The following is a 19,960-nucleotide window of genomic DNA, read 5'->3' as shown; positions in this document are numbered from 1 at the left end:
GCCGCTTGGGGACGCTTGCTCCAACATGGCCAGGCAGGCCCTCTGTGCGCCCACCTGGGGCCTATGAGCCTCGCTGGAATGGGAGGGATCACCACGCCCTCCCTGCGGACGGGGCGGGACCTAACACCCAGAGCAGAGGTGGGGGGTGGGCCTCGGTTAGGAAGGAGGAGCCGCTGGGGGGTAGACCACCCACACCCGGACTTCCAGCACAGGCCATCTCTCCTGACTCAGGGGCGCAGCTCCCACCGTCTGCGTCCCTGGGCGGGAGGGCAGTGCCTAGACTGCCCACCCAGCTGCCTCCCTGCACTTCCTGCTGGGTGGCTCCCTGGTTTTGGCAGCTGGCATCCTAGGTGCTTCACCCAGAACGGGCACGGGCGCGTTCTCCAGGTTGGCTCGGAGCAGCGAGCGTGTGCACGCAGGGAGGGGCTCCATCAGCGAGCGCTGGGCGAACGTGCCAGGGCCTGGGTTCCGAGACCTGATCCCTGCAGGAAGCGGGCTCATGTCCTGGGACTGGCCCTCGGCTCCCTGGCCTAGGAAACGGGTGTATGGACGGGGTACAGGGTGGGTCAGGAGGTGCTGGAGAGGAAGGGGTTGGTGAACACCAGGGAAGGAAGTGAGCACCGCACAGGCCTCTTCCTGGAAGCCCCCGCCCCTCCCAAGCGCAGAAAGTTCTGGGGCCAGGTCTGCACCGGCCCTCCAGGCCCCCGAGGACATTCACCCTGTGGCCCCCGCCTGCAGGGCACCAGGGAGCCAGGCCAAGCCAGCAGGAAGCAGGGAGAAGTCGTGTTTGTCTGAAATGTGTCAAGAGGGGGACCGGCCTCGGCCCCAGCTTGGGGGACTCATCTGTGGGCTGGAGGCTGCCCTGTGCAAGGCAACTGCAGACCCACAGGGGTGGGGGACAGAAGCCCCCCGGGTGGGCGGAAGCACCAGGGGCAGCAGTATGGGCGTGAGACGGGGTTGGTGGTGCCGACGGACGGGCTGCTGGCTGGCTCAGACCGGCTGCTCTTCCCGGGGCCAGCAAGGCTGGGGCAGTGTAGCCCCCCAACGCCCAACCCTGCCTCCCCGGGCTCATCACTTGAGTCCTGGTGATCCAGCTGTGCGCTGGCCGGAAGGACGGCTCCTGTCCCCAGCCCGGCCCCAAGGAGTCTCCCCACCCAATAGCTGGCAGTCAGGCCTCCCGTGGCCAAAGAGGAAGGGCAGGTGTTTTCGAGGGGCAGCGCCCTCTGCTGGCCTCTTCGCCACCTGTGGGGGTGCGACCAGGTGGCCTTTGCTCAGAGTTGGCCATGCGTCCTTCTCAGCAAGGCTGGGGCCCCAGGGCCACGTGTGGCGCTGCAGGAACTCTTGGTCCGGGCACTGGAGGGGTGGGGGCACTCGTCCTTGTCCTGGGAGGCCCCAGCTGGGACCCATCTGCCCTCTCGCAGGCCGGCGGCTGTCAGAGCGCCAGGACTCGGGCCGCTGTCCACAATGCACCCAGGGGCAGCAGCAGGGAGGCCGCCAGCAGTGCGCCCGAGGCCCGCGGGGGAGGGGAGGCCGGCGAAGTGCAAGAGCAGACCTCGAAGCCATCCTCTGCGCGGCTCCGGCCGTGCTGTCCTGGCCGGGCGTGGGCCCCAGCCTCTCCGCCCGCACCCTCCGGGTCCGCCTGCGGGTCTCTGCAGACCAGCCAGTCCCGCGCTGTGGACTGGGGGTACCCGGGCGCTGCCTCCAGCTCACTGTCCAGCACCTTCCAGTACTCCTTGCCGTGGAAGAAGTAAGCAGCACCTGGGGGAGAAGAGGGAGTGAGCTGTGGCTGCGGCAGGCAGGGGTGAGGCTAGACAGCAGGAGGATAAGGGAGCGGGGTGTGGGCCCACAGTGAACGGGAAGCGCAGTGTCTGCCACGGTCAGTCTGTCTCAGCCCCGGTGGTCATCTGGGGGCACCCAGGGCCTCCCAGGCCTGGAAAAGCTTGGAGAAGCTGCCAGGAGGCAGGGGGATGGATGAGAGAACCTCTTGGTTTCTCTCTTATGGGATATTTATTGAGGGCCTCCCCGGGCCATTCTAGGTGTTGGGAACACGGCTTTGAAAACAGAAAGGAAACATCTGGCCCCGTCAGCTGCCCCGTAGGGAGGGAGATGTATTCTCCCCTCTGCCAGTGGGGCTGCACCATGTGGGCCTGAGGCATGAGGGAGGGGCCATGCTGATGTCTGGGCAGCATCTGCGGGATGTGGGGCAGGTGCAAAGGCCCTGGGGCACATGAGGCAGCAGGAGGCTGCACGTAGCGGTGACCCCGGGTGGTCGGTGGGGGCACAGGCCCACTGTGATCCCCATTCCACAGGTGGGGAGGCTGAGGCCTTGTGGGGCTCACCGTCGGACCAGCGCATGGCGTCGTCGAGCGTGCTGGGGATGCCCCTCCACGGGGGGCTCCGGGCGGGGTGGCCGGGGTCCATGCGCCGTGTGTGCTCATCGAAGCGCCAGTACAGCTGGTCCTTAAAGAAATAAGTCTTGTCATTGTGGGCCCAGGAGAAGGCAGCGTCGATGCCGCCCGGCGGGAGGCCGAAGTCTGAGACGGGCCGCGGGTATCCTTCCTCTACGTTATTGTCCTTAAATACCCAGTATCTGTCTCCTGGGGGTGAGAGAGAGCGCCGTGGGCCAGAGCTCGGCCCACCCCGTGGGGCGGAGGCTCCAGCCCTTCCGCTCCCCGTCAGCCACCCCATGCCATTGCCCCGGCCCCACTGCACCCCGGGGCCTCACGCGTATTTACTGAGCACCTACTCTGTGCCCGGCACGGGGTCGGCCCACCTGCCGGCGGCCTGAGACCCCGGGTTCTGACAGGGCACCCACTCCACGCACTGGAGTGGAGGGCCTGGCCCGGGAGGCCGCTGCGCTCTGTCCCGCCTCACCCCCTGTTGTGACGAGGCCGCGTCTCCACGGGCACAGACTCGTCGGGGCCTGGAGCGACGCAAGGGCACCCTTGTCAGTGTTTACACAGAAGCAAAACGTTTAGAGATCACCAAGAGCTTCAAATCCGTATGTAAAATTAAGAAGAAATGGCTTCAGACGGTCTCTGGGTGTGTCCTCGACAGCGCTCTGGACTCGCCAGGGCACTGTGCTGCCCGCTAAGTTCTCCCGTCCGGCGTGGCGACGAGCAGCCTGTTACGTACGGCGGCGGGGGGGGCCAGTAAGAGGAGGAAAACACTTGACAATCCTTTGCCAAAGCATTGGAACAGACATTTCTCCAAGGAAGATATTGAAAAGGCCAACAGGCAACATGAAGAGACGCTCAAGGTCGCTAATTAGGGAAACGCAAATCAAAACCACCACGGGAGACCCTCTCACACCCATGAGAACAGCCTCGACCAAAAAACCTGAAAAGAGGGGCGCCTGGGTGGCTCAGTCATTAAGCGTCTGCCTTCGGCTCAGGATGTGATCCCAGCGTTCTGGGATCGAGCCCCACATCAGGCTCCTCTGCTATGAGCCTGCTTCTTCCTCTCCCACTCCCCCTACTTGTGTTCCCTCTCTCACTGGCTGTCTCTCTGTCACATAAATAAATTAAATCTTAAAAAAAAAACCTGAAAAAACCAAGTGTTGGCGAGGACATGGACAAACTGTGTCCTGCTGGCGGGAATGTGACCCGGGTGGCCCTGGGAAAACAGCGTGGACGGTCCTCCAAACGTGAGACACGGAGGCTCCGGAAATCCCACTGCCGGGCAGACACACAGTCGAAAGCAGGGTCTCACTCTCTGCACGCCCGTGGTCACAGCAGCATCATTCACAGCAGCCAGGAGGGGGCAGCACCCGGGCGTCCGCTGGTGGGCCATCCACACACAATCGATGACCCAGCCTCACACCGGACAGACGCGGGGACACCTGCCACAGCACGGATGAGCCTTGAGGACATGATGCCGCGGGGAGTGAGTCGTCACGAAAGGACACGTGCGGTATGGCTCCACGTCTGCGAGGCATCCCGTCCAATCCACGGACGGAAAGTGGACGGTGGGCGCCAGGGGCTGGGGGCTCGGTGTTTCACGGGAAGATGGAAGCGTCCTGGAGGTGACAGTGGTGACTGGACACCATGGCAAGGTGCCTCATGCCCTGAACTGTGCACGTAGACGTGGTTAAGATGGCAAAGTTGTGTGTGTGTGTGTGTGTGTGTGTGTGTGTTTTACCACAATTGAAAGTAAACATAATTTTTAAAAATCCTTAGCCGGAGACAGCAGACGACTGGAGTGTCTGATGGGGGGGTGCACGAAGGAAACCCACACACCCGCAGAACGGGCCCCCTACAGCCGAGAGGGCAGGTGTGTCCACCGCACAAAGGGCAGGAGACGCGGGGGTGCTACCCCCGGGGGGCTCAGCGGACATCAGACAGCTCCCGCCGTGGGCAGGGCGGCGCGGGGCACATCCGTCTCCGACGCTCCTGCTAAAGGAGCAGAAGCAGAGACTGCCAGGTGACCTGCCCGAGGGGCGCCGGCGGGACGCTGCGGACGTGCCCAGGGGAGGGCAGACGCTGCGTAAGGGGTCCTGGTGTGGCCGCTCCCTCGTCGTCGGGTCAGGAGAACACAAGCGTAGAACCGTCCATGGGAAGAAAAGGAAGCAAATCAAGCAAAACGTGAACAAGGCGCGATGCTGGACGCCGGGCACGCGGGCGTTCACGTACTGTTTCTGCCACGTTCCCCGAGGTCGGAAATTATCTCCCAGAACAGAGGTTTGAGGAACGAGGAGGCTCCTTCTGCAGTGACGTGAAGCCACCTCCAAGCTCTCTCGAGGCCCAGAGACAGGGGACGGCCAGCGTGCGTGGCAGGCGGCTGTTTGCGCGGAACGAGGACAGAGCAGGTGCACGCAGCCCCTCGCACGCACGCGCTCTCTTGGAAAGGCGGTGGTCGGTCCAGGGAGGCGAACGTCAAGTACAAACGATATAAGAGTCGTAAGCAGTCTTCCAACTTTGCTTTTTGGAAGGTTGAGAGAACGGTGCCATCTACGGGGAGGCCCCCTGGCCCGACTCCTGGCTTGCCCCAGGGACGGCGGCCAGACCCACTGTCTGGGGCCAGTACTGACTGGTTACCCCGACAGCTCACCGCTGACAGGTGCCCGGCCCCGACCACACGCTGGCCGGTGACGGGAAGGAGCATGAGAAACGCGGAATATTCGTTACCTCCTCAAAGAAAAAGGGTCCCCCGTTTGGGTTCAAAGAGCTGCTGCGCTGGGTTGAAAACGCTCCCCCAAATTCACATGCACTTGGACCTCAGCACCAGACTCACGTAGAAACGGGGTGTTTGCAGGTGAAATTAGTTAAGAGTGAAGTCGTGCTGGAGTCGAGTGGGCCTGACATCCGCGGAGTGGCACCCTTGTCAGAGACGACACACGCACAGTGAGACACACGGGACAAAGCCCGGCGGGGACACAGGTGGGGCGGGGGGTGGGGGGCCAGTCTCCCTTGCAGCCTCAGAAGGAACCAGCCCTGCCGGCCCCTGACCTGGGGCCTCAGGCCTCCGCTACTCCTTTCCCCACCGATGGGATGTGGACCCAGTAAGGGCTGCCAAGCTTCCCCGGAGCTGGAGCGGGGGGCACGAGGCGGGTGGCCAACCTGACCCAGTCGCCCCGCTCTCCTGCACTCAGCACAGGTGTCAGGTGGCCACACCGTCTGGGAGCCCAATGCTAGGGCCATGGGGGTCTCCCGATGCTCAACTGTTGAGAAATAACCCCAACCTAGAAGACTGTGCCCTGCAGGTCCCACTGCCATGCCCATGGCCTTGGGCAGTGATTCGGCCAGCAGGGTGGGGGGACACAGCGTGTGGCTCCAGGGGTCTCCGGGTGTGGAGGTGTCAGGCTCTGGAGCGCGCACCAGGCGGGGCTGGTAAGCCTGGGCCAGGGCAGGAGGGTGGCTTCACTCTGGGGAAGCGGGGTGGTTCACCCCAGAATGCAGCAGCACAGGGCAGTGAGGGTGTGACGGGAAGGCTCCCCACCCCTGAGGTGCCCAGAGACCTGAGGAGCTCCTGCCACAGCCCCAGCATCCTGGCCGTGCCCCAAGAGCAGCGCCTCCCCCAGCCCAGCCCAGGGAGTGGGGTGTGGTGTGGAATGACACCGGCTGCCAGCAGACCTGTCATCCCCAACAACATGGGAGACGAGGGAGATGAGGGAGACGAGGGAGACGTGGGAGCTGGGCGGGGCTCCCACCATGCTGGGAAAAAAACCTAGCTCCCTCCCCGCAGGTGCAGACCTGCACTTCCAAGCTCCTGCACCCCACGCCGGCCTCACACCCTCCTTCTGGGGCTCCTGCACCCCACACTGGCCTCACACCCTCCTTGGGCCTCCTGCACCCCACACTGGCCTCCTGCACCCCACACTGACCTCACACCCTCCTTGGGGCTCCTGCACCCCACGCCGGCCTCACACCCTCCTTGGGCCTCCTGCACCCCACGCCGGCCTCACACCCTCCTTGGGGCGCTGGGCGCTCGGCAGGATGGTCCTTGCCCTGGCGCCTTTGCACTGGCCATTCCCTCTGCCCAGAATGCTGTTCCCTCAGCTCTATCTGAAACTAAGTCCCTCACCACCTGCAGGTGCTAATCGCGTGCCTCCTGCCGGATCGAGGGTCTCTGCCTGTGTTGCCCACCGTGTGCCCGCAATGGCTGCCACGGCACGAGGACACAGTAGGTGCTCAATAAATACACACAGGCGGCGTGCACAAGTGAGTGAGCTGCCCCCACCCTGGGCTTGGAGCAGACCGCGGGGGCTCGCCCAGGTCCCAGCAGCCATACAGGCAGCGCCAGGTGGGGCCCACCCACCTTTGAAGAAGACAATCTTGTGGTCACTGGCGCGCTCGTACACGGCGTCCACGCTGTCCAGGTGCAGCGGCAGACCCCGCCAGAAACGGTGCATCTGCGCCGGCTGCAGCGACACCAGGTGCCCGTCCCGCGTCAGCCGCCAGAAGTACTTGCCTGGGGGGACAGAGAGGGGTGCGGCTGCAGGGGGCCGGTCTGCGGCCCGAAGGGGCTGCCCTGCCATCCATTAGCTGGACCGGGTGGGGGTTACCTTTGAAGAAAAAGGCCTCGCCACGGATCTGGGCCACGGCGTCAAAGTCAGTGCTACAGCGGTGAGGCACATCCCTCCTGGGCCTGGGGGAGAGAGAGCCAGCGGGCTGGGGGAGGGGGAAGGGGGCAGGGGGAGGGGAGAGAGAGAGCCAGGGGGGCATGGGGGGGGGAGGGGGGACGGAGGAGTTGGGTGGGAGGGCCTGGGGAAGGGAAGAGGGAGAGTTTGGGGGGACAGATGGTGGGGGGGAGAGAGTGCAGGGGGAGGGGAGGGGTTGGGGGAGAGAGAGCCAGGGGGCTGGGGGAGAGGGCTGGAGGAGGGGGAGAGGGCAGGGGCCGGGGGAGGGGGAGGGAGGGGTTGAGGGGAGAGGGAGGGTGGTGGGGAGAGTGTGCAGGGAGAGGGGAGGGGTTGGGGGAGAGAGAGCTGGGGGGCAGGGGAGGGGGGCTGGGGGCACAGACCCGGGCAGGCTGGGAGGAGCCCCCATTCCTGAGCCACTAGGAGGAGCTGGGCTTCACACCCCACGTCATTGCCCGCAGGCTCCGAGACGCAGGACAACGGAGCGCGTCAGAGAGAAGGGAATTAAAAGGAGGCCCTTTTTGTACGTCAACTATACTTCAATTAATAAACAAGAACGCAAAGCCCGCGTCCCTGTTCCGCGGTCCAGGGCGGCTGAGACAGAGCGCGGAGCGAGCGGAGCATCAGGGAACATCATGGGCTCACGTCTGCGACAAAGGGTAAGGGGGTTCCAGCACCCCTGCAGCCCAGGTCGGGGTGGGCAGGTGCCCCTCCACCGTCTGGGGGGTTTGAGGACAGGGAGCCGCGCTCAGGACGTGGCCCCGGAGCTGTGATTTTCTCAGAAGAGCCTGGGGGCTCCGAGCCACTGTTGGGGGTGGTACCAGCCACAGCATGCAGACCAGGGGCCCACGGCTTACGGGGTGCTGGACCGATTGTCGGGGGGCTCTGGCAGGAGCGGGGGCTCCTCGGGCTCCGGGGTGTCTGGCTGTGCCGTGGGGGACACGGACTCCCGCACGCCTGTGGAGACAAGAGGCTGCATTGAAGGGCCGCCTCCCTGCAAATCCCACCGCCTTCTGAGGACCCCCCAATACGGAACTGTGGCCAGGGGGTGGCGGGCCCTGCGCATGCCCGGGGCCCAGAGCATCGCAGCATGAGTAGGAGACACAGGGGTCCCCACGACCCCTCCTTAACCCCCAGGGGTTGAATGAGGTTGCCCCCCAGGCCTCCTTGCAGGTGCACACCCCAAAAAACCAAAAACAGGGGTTCCAACCAAAAGTGGTCTGTGAATGTGCACAGCAGCCAAAACGTGGGAATGCCGCAAGTGTCCACCAGCGCGAGTGGACGGATGGACTCACTGGGCAACAGAGGAGGGAGGCAGCGACGGGACGTGGGCGGGACGTGAGCGGGACGAGGGCTTGGGAACGCGCGCCCCGTGAGAGAAGCCAGACATGAAAGGCCACTCGGGTGCAATTTCATTGCGTGAGAAGTCCACATGGGGCAGACGAACAGAAAGGAGGTCAGTGGCTGCTGGGTGGTGAGGAATGTTCTGGAACTAGGCAGAAGTGGCAGATGGCAACACTGTGAACGGGGTCAATGCCGCTGACCTGCGTGCTCCGAGTGGTTAACGTGGTGCGTTTTACTCTGGTAGGAAAAGCCCAGTGGCGCGGCGGGCGCTGGGGGGAGCTTGCAGGGGTGGGGGCAGGGCTGCTGTGCAGGAAGGGGAGGCAGGGTCTGGCCTCCGAGGGGGGCAGACGGGGGTTGGGGCAGGGAGACAGAAGCCGCACACGGCCTCTGGCCCAGGCCCAGGCCCGCTACGGGATGGGGCCTCCCTCCGTGCCAGTTTCTGACGTGTCCCCAGCAGGGCAGGTGTCCGAGCAGGGCTCTGGGCTCAGGGCCAGCTCTGTCGGCCGCCACGGGCCATCCTGCCTCAGCCGGTCCTCCCTCGTAGGTGTAAAGAGGGGCCACCAGGCACAACCGTGCCCGAGTCACCACGTGAAGCTATCTGGGGCCAGCCTGGGATCTCGCCCGGGGCACGGGGGCTCTGGGGCGAGCTCTGCCACTGGGCTGCAGGCCCCGCATCCCAGGACCCTGGCAACAGACCGCCGTTCGCTCATCCCACACGCATGAGGGAGCCGCGAAGGCGTGCCATGCAGGGACCAGAAGCTGAGCACACGAAGACGGATGAACAAGACGGGAAGAGCCCTCCTCCTGGGGGTGCTGTGCTCGGGGGGTGCCCTGCCTTTCTGTCCCCAGCCCGGGGAGATGGTGCCTGACTTTGGGGGGCTCACCGTACAGCTGCCAGACCCGCACCCTGTCCTCGTAGGGGAGCCGGTAGTGCAGGGGATCACCCACGGGGCCCTGGTAGTAGGGCTGCATGATGGAGCTTGTGGCTGCCACGTGGCTCAGCCCGATGGCATGGCCAAACTCATGGACAGCCACCGCGAACAGGTCCATATCGTGGGCATCTGGGAACACAGAGAGCAGTGGGTCAGGGGAGGGACTGCCAGCCGGGCCAGGCCACGAGGATGGGACGAGTTCATGCACAGGGGCCGGGGGGCACCCATCCGGAGGGGTGTGATGTGAGGGGTCCGCTGTCCCGGTTCCTGCCGAGGCCCTCCTGGGGTCTACAAGGGCTTCTCGGGCCTCAGCTCCCACCATGGCAAAGGGTCCAAAGGCTCTGCGGGGTCACTGCTGGTTCCTCAGGTGGGGACGGGCTCCCCCCCCCCGGGCTGGAGTGTGGACTCACTCCAGTGGCCCCCATCTCCTGGCCCACATCCATGCCCTGTGCCACGTGGCTCCGCCCATCCGGCCACCTTGAGCCTGGGGGCCTGCACCTTCCCGGGCCAGTGGGGCTTGGCGAGCGAGGGGGTGAGGGTGTGACGGCCTGTAGAGGCCTCTTGGAGGCTGGGACCAGGGTGAGGACAAGCCCAGCTCAGCCCGTCGGGGGGACACACCTCAAGCAGCGTCAGCCCGCGTCCCAGGCCTGCGAGCCCACGATCAGCGGGGCAGGTGCCCCTGCCCGAGAGAGCGGGGTGAGGCTGGCCTCGATGTAAGGGACAGACGCACACCGCTCCGGGCCACGGGCGCTCTTCATCCCGCAGGCCTGGAGCGGCCCCTGTAACCCAGCGTGTCCCTGGGACTCAGCGTCAGCTGGACGCACCTGATGAGCGGAAGGCCCAGGACTCGTCGTCATCGAAGTGCGCGTCCCCCGCGGTGTGGTGGTCGCCGGGGAAGAAGGCGTGGGCCACCGCGCCGCCGGGGCCGTCGAAGGGGTAGGCGTCGTTGTGGTCAGCCGTGGAGAAGTCAATCTGGATGTCCGCGGTGCTGCCCGCCACCTCGTGGAAGTTGAGGGGCGCGATGTCGCTCCAGACTTTCAGGGCATAGTGCATGAGCGCACGCACCGTGTCGCGGCCCAGGGGCGAGTCCCGTGGGAACGTGCGGACCCTGGGGGGGGCGGGGTCAGAGCCCGGGGTCTGCCCACCAGGCCCAGGCCGCGCCCCCACCCCCGGCAGACGGGGTCTCCCGGACACATTCCTCCCCAGGGTCGCCCATCCAGGCCCTGCTGGGAAACAGGGTTTTCCGTTCTTCCTAGTGAAGAGCTGAGGTGAGGCCTCCTGGATGGGGTGACGTGTCCTCGGAGGACACAGCAGGGGACACGGGGGCCGGGGAGAAGGCCGCGTGAGGGCGGACGCAGGGGCTGCAGCTGTGGGTCAGTGGCGGCCAGGAGCACCTCGAGCAGAGAGGCCGGGGCTGGATGCCCCCCGCCCACCCGCCCAGGGAGCCTCAGAGGGAGCCAGCCCTACGACCCCAGGACCTACGGCCTCCGGAACTGAGGATGCGCTCCCCGACCCCCGAAGCCTGGCTCACGGGTGCTTGTTTCGGCAGTCCCCGGGCACCGGGATGTGGAGAGTCAGGCAGGGGCAGCCCACCCACCTCCAGGACAAGCTCCTCCTGTTCCATGTGGTTGGAGCTGGAGCCTGGCGCCTCCTTCGCGCTGGGGCCGCAGCCGGGAGGTCAGGGAGGGAACACCGAGGCGTCTTCATCAGCGCCAGGGTGGCCTCGTCTGCAGGGGTGGCTGGGGGTCAGTCCCCGAGAGCTGACCCCAGGCCCTATCCTCAGTCCCTGCCCCGGGGCTCTAGACTTGCCAGACTTCACAGCCGGGGCGGGGGCGTTGGGGGGTGAGGTGTTAACATCTACGACCAGGACAGGGGTCGTGCAAAGCATTACTAACACCAGTGGGAGGGGACGCCGCGGGGCCCTGGCCGGCGGGGGGCAGCACGGCCCGGACCTGCATGCGGCCTCCCATGCTCCCGGCCGTTCCCAGCACACACGCCTGACCAGCTCCGCTGCGACACGTACGTGTAGACCTCTTCCGAGGCCTGGCCACAGGTGCGCCCCAGCAGCCCACAGGAGGGCTCTACAAGCCTCGATCGGTTGCCAACATGTAAAAACTGGGGTGCTCACATGAACCCCCCAGGTCTCTGGCTTCCCGTGGAAAGCTGCAAGTGTTGGCCACACAGATCCGCCACTTCCACGGGACAAGAATCAACTGGGATCCCACCCGACAGCTGGCCCCCTCAGCCCCCACGGGCACCAGCGCGTGAGACCCTGCTGGATGGGGGGCCGACGGGTCTAGGCGCAGTTGGCGCACACTCCCCTGCACCGTGCCCACACCTGGGGGTGGTGAGCGTGCCGACGGGAGTCCGTGTCCCCAGGGACAGCGGGCCCGGCCTAACCCCACCTCACGGGCAGGCTGGAGAGGGCAAAGGGCCCCAAAGGGCAGCCGGGGCAGGGAGGGGGGAGTTAGGGGAAACCCCATCTCCTGTCACCCCTGGACTGACCCAGGATGCCGGTGGCCTCCAGACCTCCGAACCGCTGCATGGCCGAGATGGCCTTGGTCAGCTCCTCCTGCGTTTGCAGCTGCCCTGCTGTGGGCTCCGCGGGGGGCAGGTAGCCAAACCTGCTCAGCCACTCCTGAGAACAGAGAGCAGAGTGAGGTGGGCTCAGCCCCACAAGAAGAGCGCCTGCTCTTCGGGTGAGGGGCAGGCCTCTGCCAGCCCTGTTCACCACTGGCCCCAGCCCCCTATTAGCCCACAGGGTGCCTTGTGCCCCTTCTCTAAGTTACTTTATAGACAGATGCTGGAGAGCCGTCTGAATAAACTTGATGCCCCTTCGGAGGGGTGAGCTTTAGCAGTGCACCACCTGAACAACCGCCCACGGCAGCCTGTCCCACCTCACTTCCCCTGAGCCAGGAGATGCCCAGGGCACACTTGACAAAGTGACATTTTAAAAAGGTTATTACATGTGGCAAGTGCCAGATTCAGGCCCAGAGCTGCCTCGGGAGGCAGCCGTCTAGGATCGAAGGTCTGAAACCCACACTGAGAAGGGCCGTAGCTCAGACTCTGGTCTTAGAAATCCGGTCATGAGCTGCCCAGACTCTGAAGCCAGGCTGCCTGGGGCCAAGTGCCACTGGGCCACCTCCTCGCCGTGCACCTCGGACAAGTCCCTCAACCCCTCTGGGCGGTCTCCTTGCCTGTGGGCGTGAGGATATTGTGAGTTAGGACATGGAAAATGCTCTCAGCGGCACCTGACACGGGCGCTCTATAAAGCATACACAGCGTTGTCGGGACAATCTGCCGAAAAGGGCCCTGGCACCGGGGTCCCCGGAGCCAAACAGGAAGCAGGAATGGCAGGTGACCCTTCCTCACGGACACAAATAGAGCCTCCTTCCCAAGTCCCACCACCTTCACCCCGTGGGGGGCTGAGGAGACAGGGCAGTGCTGGCGCCATTCTTGGGGGGGCCTCGGCTTCAACCACCAAGTGGTGTCACGCCCACTTCCTGGCCTGTGTGACCCGAAAGCCTCAGGCCACGTGGACAGCGGGTGGGCTCGCCAGTGGGGGAGGACCCCCAGGTGGGGGGGCCAGTCACAGGAATTCCCCGAGCCCCTCGCTGCCCAGGCCTGGCTCCAAGGGAGGCAGCAACCTGCCGGTCTGTTTGTTTTTTGGTGGACACTGAAGAACTCTGAATTCATTTATGCTACCGGCAGGGTCCCCGGAAGCTTTACAGTTTGTAGCCCCTGCCAGTAGGACCCCTGCCCAGAGGCTCTGCCCCCAGGGGGGCCCAGCAGGTGCTCGGTGGAAGGGAGTGCACCCTCCTGGAATTCTCAGGAGGGTCAATGGACCAGGAGGAGCCACCTCCGTGATTTGCATACAATTTGCATACAGCTGCAGAGAACCGGCTAGATTCCTCTCTTTCCAGGAAACACGGAGTCTTTCCTGGGGTTTCTCTGTTCCTTTAACCCCTACCCCTCAAACCCTTACTGGCCCAGAACCACCGGTCCTGACAGAAGACCCCCAACACAGTGCATGGACCTGGGGTCCTCAGAGGTTGTGGGACAGGACTGGCTGGCAGCGGGAGTGACTTGACCCTCGATGGACAGGAATCAGGAGACCCTTCCAAGTGGACACTTCTGATCAGAGGGGCCTGAGGAGTGGTGCCCCACGCTCAGACGAGGTGGGCATCGGCTGGGACAGGCCTACCTCCTCACCCCGGACTGTGCCCTCCTCAGGGTTAAGATCCTTGTAGTCCCTGAACACCCCTCTTCCTTTGGGAGGACCTCCTTCACATCACTTGGAACACATTAGAGTGTATCTATCTCAAGGACCGTGTCCCATGACTAGTACCCGGCTAGGCACTGCAGATAAGCACAAAACATGTACGTTTGAGGTTACACATGTTTTTGGGAAAAGTTTTACAAATATTTGAAAGTTTTGATGTTGCAGTTTTCTTTCTGAATGTCAACACACACACACACATTTCAAAGCCCTGCCATTCAGCACCATAAGGCTGCCTCCTCCAGGAAGCCCTCAGGAGTTTCCTGATGCACAGGATACCAGATGAGGGTGTGGGCCCCACCCTGCTCACCAGGGAAGGGTCCGCCCAAGCGGGTGGCTTCCCCCACCCAGGCCAGCTGCTTCCAGCAGGCTGGGGCTGAGACATGAGAAAGAAGGACCCCCCCCCCCCGTAGGCCGAGCTAACAGCTGGGTCTCTGCACTGAGCAGCCCCATGCCCCACCCCTCACGGGGCTCTGTGGGGTTCACGGAGGAGCCCTGGTCCCCCACCCCCGGGGCCCCAGGGAAGCCTGGCCAGGAGACCCTCGCGCTTCCCGGCTTTGGCTTTGGAGAAGCCAAGGGCACTTCAGGCTGCTTTGAAATGTTTGCCAAAGCTGAAAAGCAGGGTCTGAGAGGCCAGCCGGCCCCGTACTGCTGAACAAGGGTTAGCTGAGTGCAGGCACGGCCCTGGGACAGGCACTGCTGCCCCCAGGGTCAGTGGCCACTCCCATCTGCCAGGACCCTGGGAATACTGTGCCTTGCAGCCCCCGCAGGGCAAACCCTGAGAACAGGGCCCAATCTGAGGGGCCGGCCAGGGAGCCCCCACCCGCAGGCAAGGGCTGGGGGAGGGGGTGTCTGTGTTCTCTATTGCACTTCCCACCTACCCCCAGTGCGGACCCCTCCCATGACATTAGCATCACAAAGCAGTCCCCTCTCAAGTACCCAGGGGTCTCAGTCTCCTTCCTGGGGCCCCTGAGGCCCCTGCAGTCCTGGGGGGGCTTCTGGGTCCATTCGTGGACAGTCCAGAGTGGGAGGGTGGGAGCACCCCACCAGCTGACCCCGGGAAATCCTATGGAGGTGTCTGACGCCAGAATAAGCCCCTGGCAGGTGTGTGGGGACAACGGCAGCCACTGGCCCTCGGGTGGCCACGGGGACGGCACTGGGCGTGCAAGCCCGTGGGACCCCCGCCCAGGCCTGTCTTCGTTGGAGGCACAAGTGCCTGGAACCCGAAGGCCCCGCGGGCGGCCCCCCACAGAGGGAGGAGGCGCCCTCGGGGAGGCGCAGCTAAGAAGACAGCGCTCTCTCCACTTGCCAGCTCCTGTCCTTCACCGGAGGAGACGGGCGAACTCCCAAATGGCCGGCCTTCCTCCCCCCGGGGCGGCACATTTTGAAGCTGCCGAGGAGACTAATGGGTGCGGGCGGCGGGGGCGTGAACCCGGGGATGCGGGCAGGGAGCGCAACACCCGAACTCCCGGCGGGGCTGCAGCAGGGGCCAGACGCTGCCCCGCCTCCTCCTCCAGGGCGCCCGCCGCAGGAAGCCCGCCCCCCCCCCCGGGGGTCCTCGCCCCCCACCCCAGTTGCTACAGAGCCCGTGGGGCGCCAGCCCAGGCCGGCCCCTCCCCGCGCGCCCACCCCACCCTCCCTGCACCGTCGCCACGGCGACCGCGTCTCCAGGGCAACCAGGCTGCTGCAGCGGAGGTGAACCTTCCAGAAGGCCGTGGGGAGGGGAGAAAAGGGGTGGGGAGGAGAGAAGCTGGGGCGCCCCAAGCCCGCAACCGCCGCCCCGCCGCGGAGGATCCCCAGCAGCCGCGGGGATGAGCTCTGCCTCCTCCCAGGGACCCCTGAGCTGGGCCATTACCGCAGACGGGGAAACCGAGGCTGGGACATGGTGCCGGGAGCCGGGCACTGGCAGAACGCGGTGCAGCGCTTCCGGCTGGCCTTTCCCGGCTCGCCCACGCGGCCCCAGGCCTCTCGGCTTTTATCTTCCCTGTTCCCTCCAGTTACACCGCCAACAGGGCTAGCCACCCTCCCCACTCTTCAGAGTCACAGGGAGGCAGCTCTGGCCCCAGCAGGTGAGCAGCCCCAGCAGGTGGGCACCGGGGACCCGCAGCCCCAGCCCCATAGTGTCGGCACTGGGCTGCGCCGTTCTGTGCTTCACCAAGCTGGCGAACAAGAAGTGCTTACTGGGTGCAGGGTCTCATGTGGTCCTCTCCACTGCCGCCCTGCATGGCCCCTGTCGTCCCCACTTATAGGTGGCAGATGGGGGCCTAAAGCCTGTGGTGACCAGGAGACACATGATCCCCTGGAGCCTGGTGGGGCCACCACGCGCCTGGGACTGTCCCCGGCCTGGGGGCCTGCTGCTCTGGCAGGGACCGTGGTCGTGGATGGCAGACCCGTGGGCCCTTCCCCTGCAGGGCCCATGTCCGGCTGGACTCCTCCTGCCTCGTGAGGGGGCACAGAGAGCAGGTGTCCGTAGCATTAGCCCCTGTGCACAGATGAGGGAACCCAGCCGCAGAGGCTGCCGTGGGGCCGTGCTGCGGGCAGACGGTCACCCCCCAGCCACGGTGACGTGGCTCAGGAGACATGGGGCTGGCAGGCAGTGGCTTCAGGGCACCCCTCAGGACCCAAACACTCACCGTAATACAGCAAGCCCGGCCGGTACGCACACGGTGCCAGCTCGCGGTTCGCCCTGCGTACCTTCACTCGGGACCGCTTGCAGGGCAGTGTGACCACCGGCTCCACTCACAGCTCAGGAGACTGAGGCCCACAGTCACACATCCAGCCGTGGCAGAGCCGTGGTCTGGCGGCCGTCCCTGTCCACTAAAGACCCTGAAGGGAAATGAGCTGGGGGGGGGTCCTCAGAGCAGGACCCCCTGTGCTCGTCTTCTTCTGGGAGCTGGTGGTGGGCAGCTCCCGGGGACCCCAAGCCCTAGTGTCCATCCCAGTGTCATCCCCGGGGGGACGCTCCTAGGTCCCCCTTGGACAGCCCACCGTTCCCTGTCCATCCACCTGACACAGCCAGATTGAGCGCTCACTGTGCCGGGCACCCTGGGGACAGCGATGGCCTGGGAGAGCCCACCCTGCAGACAGGGCTCCGGGTGCGGACAGCATCCTGGGGAAGGTAAGCGAGTGAGCACAGCAAGCGACCCCAGGCCGTGATTGTGTCATGCGTGACCGTTATCAGAAGTGATCCCAACACCAACAACTACTCCTCCCTTCGCCAACCCGCTTAACGCCCACGACACCCTCAGGGCACAGCTGTGGGAGGCCGAGGGCACCGTCTGCGGCGTTCACGCCATGCCTGGTGCACAGCAGCCGCAAAGTCAGTAGCTGCTAAACGAATCTTATGAGGCAGACACCATTATCGCCATTTTACAGATGGGGACACGGAGGCCCAGAGAGGTTAGGACGTGTACCCACAGTCACATAGCCAGCATGGGGCAGGGCTGGGACTGGAGCCCGGGGTGTCTGGCTTCAGAGCTTATTTCCGTGACCTCTGTGCTATGAGGGGACATGAGTGACAGGGTGCAGGGACTAATTAAATGGTGGTCAGGGAAGATGTCCCGGGGGGGTGGTGACAGTAGGCTACGCCCTGAAAGATGAGGAGCTGGTCAGGTGACAAGCCCTACAAGAGTTCACAGAGCTGGGCACGGCAGATGCAAAGGCCCTGGGGCAGGAAGCAGCCTGGGAAGTTCCGTAGAGAACAGAGTTCCATGGAGTATAGGCTGGAGATATTCAGAAGCCGGCAGCCGGTAAGGAGTGGGACCTGATTCTGTGCGAGTGGGGAAGCTGGGCTGTGCTTCCTGCCAGACCACTCTGTCCTGCGCTCCTGAGAGCTGGACGGTGCTCGGGAGACCCGACAGGCTCTCAACTTACATGGGGCAGATGCTCGCCCTCCAGGACCCAAGCACAGACCCTACTCCCACAGTATCTCCCTAAAAACTCAGATCAGCACCAACAGACAAAAATCACACACCCTCGGAAGGCACTGCGTCACACCCCTGCCAAACCCCAAATCCTGTCCAGCCTTCTCTGCATTCCTCCCTCCCCCTGGGAACATGCGGTGAGAGCACTTCGGAGGCAAACGTCCCAACAGCCCTGTTTTACAGACAGGGTCCTGCCCCCCCCCCAGGCTGGGTCCAGACCCCCAGCTCTGTCTAGGGCCCATGTGAGAGGAAAGGCATCCTAAGCCCCCAGGCCAGCCGGTCCACACTCCCTGGGTTCAGCCCTGCCCACACCACGCTGGCTCGCAGGACAAAAGCCCCACAAAGACTTCTTTCAGACTGGCCAGCAGCCCCAAAGGCAGTGAGTGCTCCAGGACAAGGACTCAGTGCTCACAGCACGCCTCAGGCTGGGCGCGGGGGAGGGCTGGGTGCGTCTTAGGACCTTCACATTTAAATTCAACCTCCCACCTTGGTGCTGGGAGGGGACCCCGGGACTCTTCAGTCTCCAGGCTCAGGACAAAAGCACGCACGCCCGGGTTCGCCATTCCCGCTCTCTGTCCTGGCGAGGGTGTGCGGTCCGGCCCTGGGCGGCGTGTCTGCAGCTGTGTGGTGCGGGGGATGGCCCTGGCCCCAGGCCAGGTCTGTGATGTCAGTCCCGAAGGCATGCAGGGCCCACAGGCTCCCTTGGGTGCGAGCATCGAGGAGCAGGGACCCAGAGGCCCCTGGCTGAGGCCCGGGCCAGGAAGGTGACTATCACCCCTGCCACGATCTGCCCCTGGCCCAGGAGGGGGACACTGGCCTCATCCTGCCCATCCCCGCGGGGCCTCCTTGCTTGTTCCCGACCACCCTCAGCCACACACCAGTCACCTGTCTGGGTGTCAAAGATCACAAGATCCACAAAGATGCTGCGTGGTTCGGGGCCACGAGAACTTTGTTGCCGGAAGCAGAAACCTGAGCAGAAACTCGAGGGGCCAGGCTGGCAGGTCTGCCAACACGCACCGTGTCCCGCTCACACCCGCCAGCAGGGCTCCCCCCCGCCGCCCCCAGGCCTGGGTCCCACACGTGGCCACGCTGCAGGTACCAGGGGCTCCTGGCACTGCTGCTGCCTTAGCAGAATATTAGCAGCAGCGCGCACGTCCGTGCCCGGGGCCGGCTGGAGGATGTGACGTCTGTGCAAAGACGCGAGCGGGCGTGGGCACCGAGCGCCAGCCAGACCCGGACGTTCCAGTACAGAACGTTCTCCCAGACAGACTTCCAAGGGAAGACAGCAGGCACGGAGGAGCGGCAGCGGGCCGCCATCCACGACGTAAGGGGCCCAGGTCCCCTCGTCCTTCTGAGGGCCCAGGCGACCTCCAGAAGCTTCTCAGGAAGGGAGGGGAGGGCAGGGAGGACAGGCGTTCTCCCACAGGCCCCTCCATACGGCCTGAGCATCTTGCTACGGGTATTACCCACCCAGAAATAAAATAATGAGAAGCCCGGGCCAGAAGGACTGGCCGCGCGGCCCCAGGAGGGCACAGCGCACTCTTTTGTCCCTCTCCACACGGCCTGAAAGCCCACCGCTCGCTGGGCGCAGCAGGACTCAATCCAGGCCTTTGTCCTCACACTAAAGCCGGAGTGGGCTGGGCCAGGCCAGCCTCTCCCGGGGACCAGCCAGTGCTCCGGACCCGCTGGGCTCGACGCTGGCAGAAGCTGGGTCACACTGACAAAGGGGCCCTTCTCCTCACTGGCAGCCCCCGATGTGAATATGCACAGTCAGTGGGCCCCGGGGCGGTCGACAGAGGGGGCGGGCAGGAGCCCCCCTCCGCCCCTAAATCCTGTCTCCAAGACTTCCTGCACCTCTGGGTCGGGGCGCTGAGGTGTCATTCCCCAGACGGCCACCAGAGACCGCCCTCCGCCCACAAACGTGGGCAGGAGGAGGCAGGCTTGGCAGCACTAGGAGGGCCGGTCCTGGCCTTGCCCCGGGTGGGGGCCTCTAGGGTCAGGGGCAGCATCTTCCGCTACTTCCCCCCTGGGCCAGATGCCAGGGCCCTGCTGTCTCTGGGGCTCGAGGCTGAGGAGGTGACCCCCCAGCCCCAGGACACCCCACAGAGTTTGGCCCGGGACTGCCCCCCATGCCCCAGGAGGCTCAGGGGAACCGAGGGAGGGAGAAGAGGAGGTGCCCAGGCCCTGGCTGGGAGGACTGTGCCCAGCCCGCTGTCTCTGGGCAGGCAGAGAAAAACTTGAGAACTGCGCGGGGTCGACAAAGGAGCTTGTCTGGGCCGGGACTAGCATCCCTGACTGTGTGGCGGGACCCTCCTTAGCCTCCGGAGCAGGGCCTCTCTGAGCAGGAGAGTGGACCCCGAGACACACGCTGCCCCCCAGATCATGCACCCCAGGAGCGGGTCCAGGA

At 64.9% G+C, this 19,960-nt stretch overlaps 1 protein-coding gene across 1 annotated transcript in view; it reads right to left on the bottom strand.

Annotated features, from left to right (window-relative positions):
- Positions 1 to 808: 808 nt before the first annotated feature.
- Positions 809 to 19,960, bottom strand: part of MMP17 (matrix metallopeptidase 17) — a 26,569-nt gene continuing 7,417 nt past the window's right edge. Inside the window, exons 2-10 of the mRNA XM_040620118.1 lie at positions 11,857 to 11,989; positions 10,949 to 11,078; positions 10,176 to 10,459; positions 9,304 to 9,480; positions 7,933 to 8,032; positions 7,004 to 7,086; positions 6,757 to 6,909; positions 2,340 to 2,597; positions 809 to 1,758 (exon numbers count right to left, since the gene is read on the bottom strand). Of these exons, the coding sequence (XP_040476052.1) occupies positions 1,433 to 1,758; positions 2,340 to 2,597; positions 6,757 to 6,909; positions 7,004 to 7,086; positions 7,933 to 8,032; positions 9,304 to 9,480; positions 10,176 to 10,459; positions 10,949 to 11,078; positions 11,857 to 11,989 (1,644 nt within the window). The 3' untranslated portion in view covers positions 809 to 1,432. The remainder of the gene's footprint in view (positions 1,759 to 2,339; positions 2,598 to 6,756; positions 6,910 to 7,003; positions 7,087 to 7,932; positions 8,033 to 9,303; positions 9,481 to 10,175; positions 10,460 to 10,948; positions 11,079 to 11,856; positions 11,990 to 19,960) is intronic.

The sequence above is a fragment of the Ursus maritimus genome, unplaced genomic scaffold (assembly GCF_017311325.1).
Source record: "Ursus maritimus isolate PB19 unplaced genomic scaffold, ASM1731132v1 scaffold_33, whole genome shotgun sequence".
NCBI classification, from domain to species: Eukaryota; Metazoa; Chordata; class Mammalia; order Carnivora; family Ursidae; genus Ursus; species Ursus maritimus.
This window is presented reverse-complemented; position numbering and strand designations above follow the sequence as displayed.